Source organism: Strix uralensis, chromosome 7 (genome assembly GCF_047716275.1).
Source record: "Strix uralensis isolate ZFMK-TIS-50842 chromosome 7, bStrUra1, whole genome shotgun sequence".
Lineage (NCBI taxonomy): Eukaryota > Metazoa > Chordata > Aves > Strigiformes > Strigidae > Strix > Strix uralensis.
Window position 1 is genome coordinate 20692141 of NC_133978.1, and position 14945 is coordinate 20707085.

At 43.0% G+C, this 14945-nt stretch overlaps 1 protein-coding gene across 11 annotated transcripts in view; it reads right to left on the reverse strand.

Annotated features, from left to right (window-relative positions):
• Nucleotides 1–1060: 1060 nt before the first annotated feature.
• The window catches only part of PAX2 (paired box 2), an 85636-nt gene continuing 71751 nt past the window's right edge, over nucleotides 1061–14945 (reverse strand). For 3 of the 11 annotated variants that reach the window (XM_074874773.1, XM_074874775.1, XM_074874772.1), the window contains 4 exons: nucleotides 13151–13360; nucleotides 9317–9418; nucleotides 3300–3386; nucleotides 1061–1956 (listed from right to left, as the gene is read on the reverse strand). In XM_074874773.1, the coding sequence (XP_074730874.1) occupies nucleotides 1835–1956; nucleotides 3300–3386; nucleotides 9317–9418; nucleotides 13151–13360 (521 nt within the window). In that variant the 3' untranslated portion in view covers nucleotides 1061–1834. Of the gene's footprint in view, nucleotides 1976–3299; nucleotides 3387–9316; nucleotides 9419–13148; nucleotides 13361–14945 lie in introns of those variants that run through there. The other 8 variants (XM_074874778.1, XM_074874779.1, XM_074874777.1 and 5 more) reach the window with 5 other exon arrangements.

A 14945-nucleotide genomic window follows, 5' to 3' on the forward strand; every position in this document is an offset into this window, starting at 1 on the left:
AGGAACAGTTTATGAGTTTGCTGACAATACAGGAGTAATAAGCATTTCTATTGACAGTTAGCCTTTTGCAGAACAGTGTTTGCCAGTCACTTGGGAACCAAAAAGAGCAGAGAATCCCTAGAGAATCATCAGGTGAGCATTTGGGATAAGGGGTAAATATTAGGGTGCACAATATAGGATTGATGATGAAAAGATGGGGGCTGTATGTTGGAACTGGCTGGTAGGATGCGGGTATGTGGATTTGAATGGAGGCCTATAAATTAGTAGGTGTAAGAGCAGATGGACTGGGAATCAAAGGGGCCCATATAGCAAGGCTATAGTGGTTAGGAAATTAGGTGCTGGGTACAGGTAATGAGGCTGTTGTCACCAGCAGTGGGGATCTGGATAATGGGTGTTGGGCATATCTAAAATTGCGGAAGTTGGGATGTGGGTGAACTGAAGTCATCATGGGTACGGGGGTTAAGGTAAAAGGATCAGAGGCTAAGGGCTAGGGAACCAAGCAATAATCCCAGCCAATCCTGAATTTGTCCATCTCAGTCTCAGCTGTCCAGAGGGCAATCAGATGGGCCCACATGAAGCCCCACACTTTCCACCACACAGCGCAGTTAGAGCGCAGCTGGGATTGTTTTCTTTGTTTGCCAACCAGTGACATGGAAAACGTTTGTTGACTCAGAGTGCTTTTTTGTCGACTGATGTGTTTGGTAACTTTGTCAGATGTGACTTGTCCACACTGCTCCCCAGAGACAGGATTTGGGAAAGGGGGAGGAGGAGGAGGCGACCGGGTGGAGCTGGCATCCAATCCTCTCCAATACCACCATCCCATTGTAGTGCAAAACAGAAAGGAAACAAAACCCTAGAGTGAAAGAGGAGCATCAAACGTCAGAGGAACTCGTCTGCCATTCAGGTGGTGGGGAGGGATGGGACTTGGAGTTTTATTTTTGTAGGGTTTTTTAATTATTATTTTGGTTTTTTTGTTGTTTTTGTTTGCTTGGGTTTTTTAGAAAATTGGGGATTTGTTCTTTTTTTTTTTTTCCTTTTTACAGACCTTCATGACAAAGCATAAAAACACAGTTATATTTATATATCTATTTATATATTTCTTCATTTCGTCGGTTGGTTTGTAAATGTTGCTCCATCCTCCTGTCTGAGCTGATTGTGTGTCACAGAAATTGTGGGTGTATGTGTGAGGTTCCTCCCAACTCTGGCCTGCAAGGTCACCACATGTGAGGTGCAGCCAACTATGGGGGAAGCCATGCTGGAGAGTGGGGATGAGGTGCACAGAGAACCCCTTGTGGGGTGCAGATAGTTACTTGGTCCTTTTCTTCATTGCCAGATGGGCCAGGTCTCTGTACTGCCATCTCTGCTCTAGACAGATTGTTCCCTCTGTCTTGGGAAACAGGGTGAGCATCACAGGTTACACATGTTGAAGAGTCCACCACAGAAGAGCGTATCTTTGGGGAACAGTGTTTTGTGAGCAGCGTTCTCCCCTGCTTCCCCTGGCCCTTACCGCTCCCAGAAGAAGGGGGTCCTGTAAGGCAGTGGTTGCCAGCTGCATTGCTTCCCAGTCCCCCTGAAGTCCTGGAAGCCAACGGGACTTCACGTGGCTGAGCTTTGCCCAGGCGCAGTGGAGGGCTCCCACAGGAGAAGCCACTTGGCCACAGGCTCTTCCTGGCGTGGGGGGAGCGGTCGGGGCGGGGGGCACGGGGAGGGCAGGGGTCTCAGTCTCATATGGTGAGCGCTTGGTCCGGCGCCTTCGTGGTGAAGAGGAAGGAACTGGACTGTGGGGAGGAACGGAGAAGGTCTCTTCACCCTTCCCAGGGATGGAGGGAGGTGATCAGACAGGTACAATGTGGAGGCCTAAGCTGTCGCCCTGCAGTTTCATGTGGTTTCCATGGTAACTAGTGGCGGTCATAGGCAGCGGCAGCAGTGGGAGGTGCGGAGCCCCGGGATGTGGCACTATAATAATAAGGGGAACCTGAAAGTTAACACAGGAGAAGAATGGACTGGTTGAAAGGACAAACAGTAAAATAAAATAAAATAAAATAAAATATAAAATAAAACAATCAAACGAAGAAAAGAAACAAAGGAGAACTGAAAAGGAAAGGAAAGGAAGAAAGAAAAGGAAAGGAATCAAAAGAACAAACTTGAGGAATCAGCTCTTAATGCGGTTAGGGAAAGACGATCAGTGGAAGCCAGCTGAGGGCTGTGTTTCAGTAGAGAGGTGCTACTGTGTCCTCTGGCTCTGAAGCCCCTCTACGGGAAGGAGATCCTTTTGCTCCTTCTGACTGTCAATAAGTTGCCAAGAGGTAAGCCTGTGAGCATTGCAGCACAAATACATCACACCTGATCCGAGGCCACAAGGCAAGTGTCAGGGCCAGATGTTCTGAGCATACCTGACAAAGTATAATGGGTCACTTTTAAAACCAGGAGGGGAGAAATGAAACAAAATTACATTTTATTACTTGGGATTTTGGTCACATTTGACATGAAAGCTCTCTAGATGGTTATTGAATGTGTGTTAAATAGTGATTGATTATTAAGATCACGTTTACTGATGTTTAACAACACAGGAATGAAATGTGCATCTATTATTCTGTTGTTAAACCTCAGTAAATACGTAGGTAATAATCACAGCTGATTTATTTTACATATAATAAATCTCTTCCTATTCCCTTGCAAAGAAATGTTGTGTTAGAAGATATGGTCTTATGGGAGGTTTTTTTCCCTCTGAAAAAAACCTGACTATTTCTGAGCATATTAGTCACTGGAGCTGGATGCATCCCTGCAAGAAAACTCTACTGGCTATTATAAACCTAGTGATGCAGCCTGTCTCCCGCTCTGGACACTGTTCCAACTGGTCCAATAGGAAGAAATTCTATGGGATTTCCAGATCCCCAGGAATTGACTCTGGGTTTAGCTTGGGAAAGGAGTGTAACCTCATCTGGATTTTTAATCAGACCTCGAATGGATGCTGATTGTGGCCTGAGAGAGTAGGAGAACCTGAATTTAACTTCTGATCTAATCTGGAATGAAGTGTGGATGCAGCCTATGGAGAAGCCAGAGCTTAACTGGAATTCTGAACCATCTCATGGAGGAAGAATTGGCTTCAGAACAGATACAAAATACACGAGGTATATGCCTATCTAGACACTGGACTGGAGAGTGAGGAAAAAGGCCTTTCACCTGCCCAAATACTTGAAAACCCTCTTCAGAAACAAAAAAAAACAAAGAAAATAAAACAAAGAGACAAACAGAAGGAGCGCGAGGCTGGGGGTGTGCTGGGGGAAAGAGGTACTCACTTAGTAATGCAGGGTTGCTGAACCGCCAGGCCTCGTTGTAGGTTGTGTACTGAGGGTGACTGTAGGGGTTCCCAGAGAACTCGCTCCCTGGAAGAAACCAAGCAAGGTATGAAATACAGTTAGGAATGACGATTTATGTCAGCTATCCCATCAAGCCAGTGTTCATGCAGAATCTGTATGCCAACAGGAATCCTAGTATATGTAGCTTTCTTGCCCAGATGGGACTGTGCCCTTCAGGACACTGTAGTGTTTCTTCAGCACAATGTTGCTTACCCATGCAATTAAAAAACATAAGGCTGAGCTCTTCAGAATCAAGGAATTAGTTTAAAATAATGAAATTCAATAATACAAATAAACAAACTGGTTTATTTTCCATTGCCTTCCAACTTCTGATTCTCAGGTTGCAGTAGGATTGCACATGCAAGCTTTTTCTGTGGTTAACTATCAGATTTCTTTTAAATAAAATCTAAGGTTCTTCATAGCGTCAAGAACAGCGGGCATGGGAGCTTGACAGGACAAGCTTACGATAAACTCATTGGAAGTAGCAGTGCTGTTGATGGCAATATGTATTGCTAAGTTTTGTTCACAGAGTACTGAGGGTGATGATGTATTTGTGGAGAAGAGTATCATTTGGTTTTGGAAATGTCCTGAGAATAGGGTGGGCTTAAATATAAATCAAAATGGAAAAGATATGAATCCTTATTCTATACGATGGTGTTAGTCTGAAAAGTGATTCATATATGATTAACCCCACCTTTATGCTTAGTGAGTTACAGAGAAAACTTGCTGTATTCCAGTTCCAGAAAATAATTTTCTAGTGATTAGTGCTTTAGGTGCTATTCTGAATCTGAAAGACAAGCTGGGCTACAGCTCCCTTTTTCACATTCAGTAAAATGGACCCAAACCAAAATACTTGTGAGCTTTGTGATCTAATAAGACCCTCACCCAAGATTTGAATGTTGTAGAGTCTTCTTAAATACTCAGTTTTATTGTGCATAAGAAGCTGAGTCTCCTTGTTTTATAGAAGGCTGTGCAGGACTAAGGGAATTATATTTGGTAACTGAGGAGGTATGGTGCTGTATTCAAAATAAATCACACAAAACTTAAAAATGTATGATTCTGTTAAGTGAAAACATGCCATTATCTGATCATAACCTCAATTTAATGCAGTACCAACAGACTGGGGACAATTAGTGCCTTCTGAAATGTATTATATGCTTAAAAGACAGTGAAAGAACAGCATGACTATTAGCTTCTGGTCTGCCCTGAGGCAGGGGTGGAGTTGTTAACAACAGAAATGTTTGGAAAGCACCTGGGGTTCCTGCTAGATACCATGGGGTAGGGAAAGAAGGCAATGCAAGAGTGCTGGATGCCTGTGATACAATTACCAAAGAAATGTCAATTAATTATACTGTAATCTCTGTATGTCTCCGCTACTGGGGAGTTAAAGCCAAACCCACAGATTCTCAGATAGTGGAAATGAAGTCTGTTGAAATCAGGGGATTTGCACTGGTTTAAACTTGAGGAGAATCTGTCCAGCCAGGTTTTTTAAAGACACTCAGGGTAATAACCAAAGCAGTCAGTACAAAAATGTGTATGTATCAAAACCAATCACCATCCAGTTTCAGCATAAAACCTCATTTTGTGTGACAGACCTTGCAAAATACTGTTTTAATGATAATGACTCATCAGATTTCCATATCTAGAAATGTCCTGCACTGAAAAGGCTGACAGCTAACTGGGAAGGAATAGGTGAAACCTGCTAAGGTGACCAAGACGCTGTGGGATAGGATGCAAAGGCAAAAAGCAGTGCATAGTCCAGATTTATCTCTACCGAAGTGACTTATCCATGGGGTATACTGGAATGAGTTTGCCCCTGCAAAGAAGGAAAAAAACCTATCTGGATGAGAATTTTTGCTTTGAAACCCCTCCTATAAACATCACTGTATGGAGAGAAGTTGTTCTGAAATTTCAAGGCTTCTCTCTCACCCTCTTCTGAGTTGCCACCCTAAACTGTTTATAGTGTTCCTAAAGCACAGGTTACATAGAGGAGAAAGAGCCCCAGCTATGGAGAGCTGGGGAGGAGGGAGGGCAGCCACTGGAAACGGTGTTTATTGACGAGGAGTGAAAGCATGCATGCAGCAGGATAATGAGCTTTTGAGCTCAACTGTGACCAAGAGGAACTGAGCTATCGCCTTCCCCAATCACTAATGAAACAAGTGTAATTTCCTCATCAACATTGGATTCTGTTTAATGACTCCCTGCAGTTGCCATCACCAGCCCTCTGCAGGCTTTACACTGCTCTGTGTAAACTGCAGTTCCCTTCAGTGGGTGCTCACTTCACCAAAACAGTTTGCGGAAACTTGATGGCCTTTCTGGGAAAGAGGAATAATTGAGGCAGGGATCAAAGGTGCTCTGTTACCTGTGCAGGAAACATCTCTCAGACGTATAGGTTAAGTGCAGCACAGTACCTGATTCATCCTCTTTGAGTGACTAACCCCTGCTTTTTAAAGTGTGTGCTCAGAGACTACTGGTTTTCATCCATGTCTGCAGCCTGGGACCTGAAGTTACAGGCAAGTGCAAATGCAGGATACGTATCTTACCACATCATCCACATAAACCTCAGAGATATTTGCATGCATGACTGACCATGTTGCAGGGACGTACTGCTACTGGAGACAAGCTCTTCTCTAGACCGTACAAGTAGAAGGCTAGTGAAAGGTTGTCACAGATAGAACAGAGAAGCTTTGGTTAGCACTGGTCAAACAATCTTCTCAGAAACAGTTTTCCACTGGAAAATGCTGTCTCATCGAAATGGAAATGTTTTTGCAAGAGCTTGTCAGCTTCAATGGAGTTTTGGAAAGAAAAGTTCTAAAATGATTGCAAATTGAAACAAAGTATTATGTCTCAACTTTCTTGTTTTGTTTCATTTTGCCTTTCTCATCTCATTTAATTTCCTTTCAATTCTTTTAGTATTTTAATATGTCTTGACATCTAGAACATGTTGACATTATTGAAATGTTTCATCCTGATGTTTGCAAATTGAACTATTTCAAGATTCTGACTCCTCATACCAGTGCAAGATGAAAACAAATGTCAAAAAATCAGAGTTTTGCATGGGTTGGAAATTCTGCTTTTTGACCAGTTCTCTTTTTAGCTCTGCACCTTTATTTAGAGAAGGCAGAGCCTCTTCCTCATATTCACTCACATCTGGACAATAAGGTTTGTTTACACGTCAGTATGTTTCTTAAAAGATATTCCCTGAGTGGTTATCTTGCTGGCTTCTTATTTCCAATGTAGTTAAAGCACTGACCCCTGATCTTTCCTGGCCTGGAGGGATGTAACAAACCATTGGCAACATCATATTTGTTTTCTCTGTTCAACCTGGACTCTTAACAGAGGTTGCAAGCAAGCACAGAGGATCGATCCCATGAGGCCTATATTCTGTGCAATCTGTGCTCTGGGAACCTTTACTAACAGTATTTCTTGGTATCTGTATTTAAATCTTGGCATGTTTAGTCTTCTAATACAGAAACCATGAAGCATGAAGTGAGCCTAGCAGGTGGCAGGGTCAGAACAAATAAGGGAGGTCGTTTTCACACAACATGTAGTTAAGCTACAGAACTTCTTGCCATAGGTTGCTACAGATGTTAAAGCCTTAATATAGGTTCAAGAAGCACTGTTTAAGTTTGTGGAGGGGAAACCTGTGGTGAGTTCTTAATATTAAATAGAAAGATACTAAGTCAGGTTTAGGAAGTCTTTGAGCTGCATCTTGTTGGAGGCTGGGAGATCTTTTGAGAAAGTACTGGTAAGTGCTCGCTCTACTCTTATACCCTTCCCCAGGCATTCACTTTTGGCCCCAGACGGAGAGTAGTGACTGCAGAGATCCGCAGTGTGACCCATTAAAGCCAAGTCTTATGTTCCTTCCCAGGAAGCCTCTTTATCTCCAGCTTGTTGGCTTCAGTCACGGGAATAGAAGGGCTGCCAGGCTGGGTCTGACCAGTGGGGTATGACTGAAACAGCCAGAACTTGATGCTCTGTGGAAAGATGCACTAACTACTGCAGGATGCCCAAGTAGGCCACTGGAAAAACTTCCTCCAATTGAATGTTGACATGAGATTTAATGTAAAGATATCAATTTGACTTGAATAATATTTTTTTATTTGATGTATAACTCAAGTTTTTTCTTTATTATCCTGTTCCTTTTTGGGGGTATTTGCATGGTTTTGGGGACACTGCTGTCTTATGGATAAGTAGCCTCCACATCAAGGAACTGAAATACCCTATTCTTGTATAAGTGACCCCTGTGATTAGTGGTCTTAAAATTTTTGTCCCAGTTTAGATGTCAGCATCATCCTTGTGATGAGGATGTTAAATTAACATAGCAGTCACTGAAAGTTCAGAAGTTGAGAACAGTTAAAATTTGAGAAGAGACTGGTTTTTTAGAACTACCTATTCAAAGAGCCAGCTATTTTGGTGTTATTAATCATTTCTATATGCCACGACCCTTCTATAAGTTTTGACATATAACTGACTTAAATGTTGACATTTAAGTCACACATTAATTGATTTATATTATCTCAGTGCTTCTCTGATTTTGGAGCCAAACCATCTCCCTGAAAAGTACAGTGCAGAAGGAGATGCCCTAAAATTTGCCAACTCTGCATCACCCCGAAAGTTCCGCAAGCCGGTCAACTATACCAAGAGACTAAAGTGTGGGTAAAGAGGGGACCAATCCACTATCTTTTCCTGATCTGGAGGTCAATCACATAATCTTCACCGCACAGCCTGAGATTTTGTTGTGCCTTAGGATCATAAGCGGTAGGTAGCTTGTTTGCTCTGGAATGTGACCACAGGCATTAGCCAGTACTTCATTGTATATAAGCAGTGATTTGTCATTTAAAGATGTTAAGGCTTTGACCTGCAAACGTTTCCTGTCAGTGATATTTTCACTGTCCTCACTGCAGTGTCTGTTCATTTAGCTAGCTGTTTCAAGATTTGGAAGAGGGGTTAAATTAGACTTTTCACTCGTAAGCCGTGGCAAATCATATCATAGTGGTTTAAGAGCCTTCTATCCTCAGCTTTCCGCTGCTTCAGTTCTGGAGTCATCCCTTCAGTAGCAGAGGTTACAGAATGGACTGTGTATCTGCTCATTAGCCATCATGACTCACAACCCAGGGCAGTAACATAAACAGAAACCAGGGGCAGATGAAGTTCTGAGCTACAGTGGCTGAGAAACGAAAATCCTGCCTCTTCATTTATATACTGGGGATAGCTGTCATCAGAGGAGTGGGAAATAGAGTCTGGGGTAATAAACTCTTCAGTTGCCCTAGGGTCTCTTCTCCCTAAACAGTGAGAGAATCCATATACCAAGAGAAGGTGTTTCTCCAAAGGCATTGGGTAGCAAAGGAACAGTTTGCCTGTGGATGTAGGATTAGGTATATAGTTTCTTGGATTGGAGACACTATCTTACAAACAGGAGGTGGGTAAGTAGTTGGTTGTGAATAGTTAGTTTCTCCTGAAATGCTGTTAATCACTGCTGAGTTCTTAGCTAGTTTAGTCTATGGAGAGTAGGTCTCCAAAAACTGCAGGTATTAAATTACCATTGATTTTCAGTTTGATGCCCTGGCTTTAGATAGAAGGTAAGTTGTTACCCTAAATTAGTGGATAGCTGAATATCCTGAGCCACGAGCAGTACGTAATAATCTACACGGGTCATTGGAAAATAATTACATTAGTTAATGAATACTAAGGTTAATTAATTACCAATTAATTGCCACAGGTTATAGATAGCTAGTTGCCCATAGCAGCAGTGAATCAGTTACTAGGGGAAAAGAGATACATTACAAAAAGGGTTGTTAGCTACATTGGTTATAGGCACCTGATGATTTCTTTATGAAGAGAATAGCCCTTAATATCAGCAAAGCAATAGCAAAGCCAACTGTGAAAGCTCTTACAGTACTAGTATACCATTCAAACATGTGCACACCGTTACTGAAGTCTGGGAGCTGACTTACCAGGAACCATTCCTGCAAGAGTTGAGGTTGGGTAGCTGCCTTGTCCAGTTGGGGGAACATGAGGTGGGTAGCCAGGCAAGGTAGTGCTTGCCATATCACGACCTAGAAAGGGAAAGAATCAGGACAGGTGTTCAGTAGGGATAAGATCTTTCAATATTCAAAAATAAATAAATCACCTTTTGTCCCACTGTCACATGACTAGCCCCTTGATAGGCAAGTGCTGTGCAGCATTCTTTTACATAAGTGCTGTCCATCCACTGAAAATTTGGGGGGAAGGTTGCAGGACTTTTGATCTCACACTGTAAGGGTGGATGTTAAAACTTAGCTTTGTGAGGCTCAAAAGATTTTTTTTTGTTTAATTGTAGATTTTGGATCTATTTTAACTAAATCAAAATGGCCCTGAGCTGCACAGACAATGGTAGCATATTCATTGCCAGAGTAGCTGAGGTCTTGTCTATATGCAGTGAATGCAGTTCCAAAACTGTGGTGATGTTGCTTTAAGGCATGATCAATGTGCAAGGCATTGGAAAGTGATCTAAGAGTTTTCTGAGTCTGTCTCTTTTCCCACCTCTGCCACTGGCCTGCTGATGATTTTAGGCAAGTCACTTCACCTCTCTGTGCTTCTTTTTATGCTGCAAACTCTTTGGTGCAAGGGCACACTTTTAGTACATTTGCACAGTGCTATCATGAGATAAATACTGGTTGGACTCCTCCCAGGTGCCAGTGTCATATATATAATATTAGGATCATGCAAATTACTTTGAATTCTCACTTAATTTTTATCACAGGTACAAGTTTTTGTTAGTAATACTTAAAGTTGTGGTATCTTTTCTCCACCAAAGAAGTAGAGAGGGGTGTGGACTGGGTGGATGATTGTAGTTTATTTTTCATCTCTTAGGAAGTGCAGCTGGAGGCTTCTTGGTTGATGCCAGAGGCATTTCCTCATTTGGACTGGTTAGCCTGAAAATGGGCCAGCCAGAAGGGCATTTGCTGTTAGTGCTTATTGCATTTAGATGAACTAAAATCATCTCAGAAGCTGCTGGGAGTTTCAAGCCAAACCCCCCGCCCCCCCCCCCCCCCCCCCCCCCAAAAAAAAAAAGGCTAAATAAATTAAGATAATCTTTCCTCCACAGCTGCTGGGAGATTTACAGCTCAACCTGCAACGCTGTCTACTGACATCTCAGCCTGTTCCAGACATCCAAAGCCTTTCACATTCCCTAGGTGAACTATAGCTCACCAAGACATTTGTGCCATTTGTTGTTCCTTTGTTAGATTTTGTCTCTCCTGTCTGTTCTAACTGGAGGGCTGGAGTATGGTTCGCCTTTAGAAGTGACAGATTAAGTATGGCCCATTAACACCACTGGAGTCACTGGTACTGTGCTGGGATATGCCAGTGAAAGAAGAGTAAGAGTTGGTTGAGCTGTAATAGTAGCAGAATGATAATTGATAAAGCAGGCCCTGGAACAAGCATGAGCCTTGGCTGGGGAATCAGAAATAGTAACAGTTACACAGCAAAGCAAAAACTAATCAACATGGAGCATTAACCTGAAGGGAGGAAGTTTCTCTGAGGTGTGGTAGGCTAAACCAGTGTCATTGCTTTCATAGGTCTTGACTAAAGATTACTGAGGTGATTTGCTCAAGAAAAAAAGACATGCAAGTTCATTCTTTCTCCCTGAAGAGGTTCCTGATCAGTGGATGATGTTCCTAGCTCACCTCCTTAGATAATGGCACAGAACTACCAGACAACGGCTGAGCCATTTTCCAGCCACTCCCCAATATTGATAAAAATAAATATATAATGCCTCAGGGATTTATATTCTACAGTCTTCTACTCTTTTATCACCGTCATTCCTTTAGTGATTTGTAGCTGTGTGTTAAGCTGTATGATTAACACCTACTAGATGTAGTTCTTTTTTTTTTCCTCACATTCTTTTAAGGCAAGAAAGTTTTATGCTTAAAATTCATGTTCTTTCGGTTTCATTTATTGACTAGCCTGAGAAATAACAACAGGTGATGAGTGAGAAAATAGTGTCACTGAAAAGTTAGAGAGAACATTATGTAGCAGCAGGCAAAATTAATTCATTTTGACACTTCCATTCAGGTGGGAACACATACACACTCTGCTACTCGATCTATGCACATAACGCCCCTGTGTTTTTATTCAGACATGAGCGCACAGAGACTGTTCAAAACTCAGTGTGGAAAATTCATTGGGAAGTGATCATCTGTCAAAATCCCAATCTTCAAAAAGAAGATAACAAACAAGTACAGTATCAGCAACATGAGTAAGAGTCCCACAGAGAGACTCTTAAAATGCTGTTACATACAAGCGGGCCCCTTCCATTACCTCTTCTCATTACCAACAGGCAGACAGGACTATTAAATTCTTGTATTCCAGGGCTATGGCAAAGCTAGCACCTATCCTGCTCATAACATGCTTCCAACTCCAGCCATTCTCCCTTCTCCAAGAGCCTTCTGAGTGAGGAACAGCACCTTCATCACTGTGACATTGAGCTTTTGAACACTCTCCCATGTCTAATTCTCCATAAGGGTCCTAAGGCAGGTGCCTCTTCTGAAACACAGTGCCTTCTAGGCTGGAGGGTGGTCATATATGACTGCATCCCCAGAGAACTATATTGTTGGAGAGAGTCTGTCAGGAGACTCCTTGGTTTAGGAAATCCCTAAAGCTCAGAGGCTCTTATTGGCTGCAGTAAGATTGGACCAAGACAGTGTTATGAACACAAAAGTCTTCTCTGCTGTTACTTGATGCTTTCCTACAGGGAGGTTTAGAAATGCAAATCTCACCTGACAAGACAAAGGGAGGATGTTAGGTCAAAAGAGAAAAATAATATAGGAACATGAAGGAGGCAGAGGTAAGATGTGTTTCTTGAGCATTAGGAACTGTGGTCTGCACTAAGACTTCATCTGTTCTGAAAAAGCCCAAATTACATTCTTTGACAGTGGAGTGACAACAGCCTCAGTGGTCACCTGAAATGATACCCACTGTTTTATCTAAACCACCCCTGAGCTTCTGCAGCAATGTTGCTTCAGTCACCTTGCACAGGAGTTTCCCCTAGTACCTACCTGAAACTTGTCCTTCCACCCCATCCTCCCCTCCAGCCTGCTGCTCCTAAGTGCTGCCATCTTCTGCAACCTATTTCTTCACTTCTGTGCTTCCCTTAAAGGCCACCTACCTCAGGTCTGTATTCCTTTGGCTATAAGACATTACAGTCTCTCACTCAACCTTCCTGGTCTTGACATTCAGATGTGATACCCTGTTTCTTAACTACCTGGTCTGCGGTGTGAAGGTGCCAGCTCACACTGACACTCCCAAACCAGGTGACTCAAATATTGCTCACACCGTAGCTGTGGCTGTTCTCACCAACTGCCTATGTATTTATCTGACTTAGTAGTTTGTACAGCCCATGCTAAATGACCCTGTGAGTCCTAGCGCTGGCTAGGTTATTCAAGCTGCTGTCATTTACTGTAGGCTGGCACACAGTACCCTTGCTGGGCCTGAGGCAACACAGGATTTTGCTGTACAAGTGTTTCTATAGTAAGTCCCCGACCCACCCAACTGGGACACCCGGTCACTTCTAGGTAGTTGCAGCTTCTTCTCCCATTTTATTCTAAAAAATGAAGGACAGGCATGAAATCTTTTAGTGACTCTCCATGAAGCTGAGAACACATGCTGCATACACAGAACTGGAACATGGTTGCTCTGGTTCCCACTTGCATTCAAAGAGCTTGCAGCATTTACTGGTCTCCCCATCAGACGAAACTGAACCCCTTGCCTGCAGCATCCCCACTGAGTTTGTGGCCAAGGCCAGTTACCTGCTATCAGAGGCTGGCTGCTGGACTGCCCAAAGTGGGCACCATGATGAAGGAAGGCACTGTAGCAAGGCGTGGACGCATCGTCTGAAAGGGCCATGTGGAAGGGCTGAAGATCAGCCTGCCCAGAGCCGACCGGCGTGGTGGGGGTGAAAGGGGTGAGAGAGGCTCCATGAGGCTCTTGCTTTATACTGAGGGGAGAGGAGAGGTTTTCTGTGGTAGGGTAAGGGATGGACACAGACAGACAAAGGGAACAGGGGGAGGAAGAGGAGGGTGGGGAAGGGAGGAGAGGAAGAACAAAATGGGTAAATGAAAATGGAGTGGTTAAAATCTACAGGGAAATTAATTTAAAAACAAAAATAAAAATAAAAAGGTTAGGAGTAGATCAGAGGAGCCAGTGCTGAGACAACAGCAGTAAATGCACCCGGGGGCTAGGCTCTGACTGCAGGGATGCCTCTGCAGGGGCAGCAGGAGATGAGGAGAATGGAGTGCAGTGGCAGATGGGAGGAATGGGATGCAGGAAGAGGAGAGGTGAGGGAGGGAACATGCAGGAGAGGGAGGACAGGAAGAAGCGTAGGGTTGGGAAGGAGAAGAATGCTCTGAAGCTTCTGTGCTCCCTTTCCTGATGCTTTCTCTGGCTGGCCAAGGGCACATGAAAGTGCTACACTTACACAGTTTGGCCCAGGGAATTACACCACTTTGTCTCTTCAAACCCAAGGTAACCTTCTCCAGGAGAGCAGCATTGTTATAAGCATCTATTAAACAGGATGCTTGGTGTAATGGCCAAAGCTTCTCAAGCCAAACTCTGTAAAAGCTTTGACAAAAAAGTGGTAACTGAAGTTTGAGGTGGTTAAAATAAAAATGGGACTGTGCAATTAATAGGCAGATAGACAGATGGATCAATCAATTGATCTTCTTCACAGTGGCATACTTTGGAGCTTTAACCATAAAAGCAGTCAGTACTGACTCTGGTTGTTCCTAGAGTATAGTGTTGCCAGACAGATACCTTGACAGAGAGATATAATAGAGGAGTGGGGGACTTCTAAAAGGTCTCATTTTCATTGTTGTTTGCATTGGATCTCCATTTCTTATGTGCAGATTTGCATAGGCACAATAGACACAGATTTGAAACTGCTCCTAACTTGGCTGCCAAGTAAGAGGTTTGGGAATTGAAGAACTCTGACCTAAAGCATGGGTACTCCAGAACACCCACTGTTCTTGGGTCAGCAATAGTAGAATCCTGTATTTGAACACCTGAAAGCAAAGTATGGATGATGTGATCAGCTCTGATCCAAATAATCTAGCAAACCATCCACCCTCAGGTAAACAAATCAAAACCAATAAATGAAAGCCATCTCTCTGCCATGAAGGCAAGTGTTTCCAATGGCCTATGAAATAAGTTGTTTCTGGTGGTTTTGATTTATACAGAGAAATATAAATATGACATACAATTAGACCATAAATCTGACTTCATTGATGTAAAACTGCCTTAATTAACTCTAGGCATCTCATTGTGAGGTTGCAGCGCTCACCTAGACGATAAAGGGCTGGGCAGTTTCTATCTGTGAATGCTGTTTATCCTGAGGCATTTGTTTCCTAAAGGTTTGCTACCTGGCAGAAATGATAGTTTGCCATCTGTATTCTCCTCCAAGTACCTCTAACCTGGATGGCCAGCAAAGTTCCCTGATCACTGAGACTCCTTTGCAGCAAAGACATATGCTCATGGTTCAGTTGATTGGGAAGGATCAGTCCTGGCCAAGAGTTGTACGGTTCCTCTTTATTTAGTTTACTTATGTGA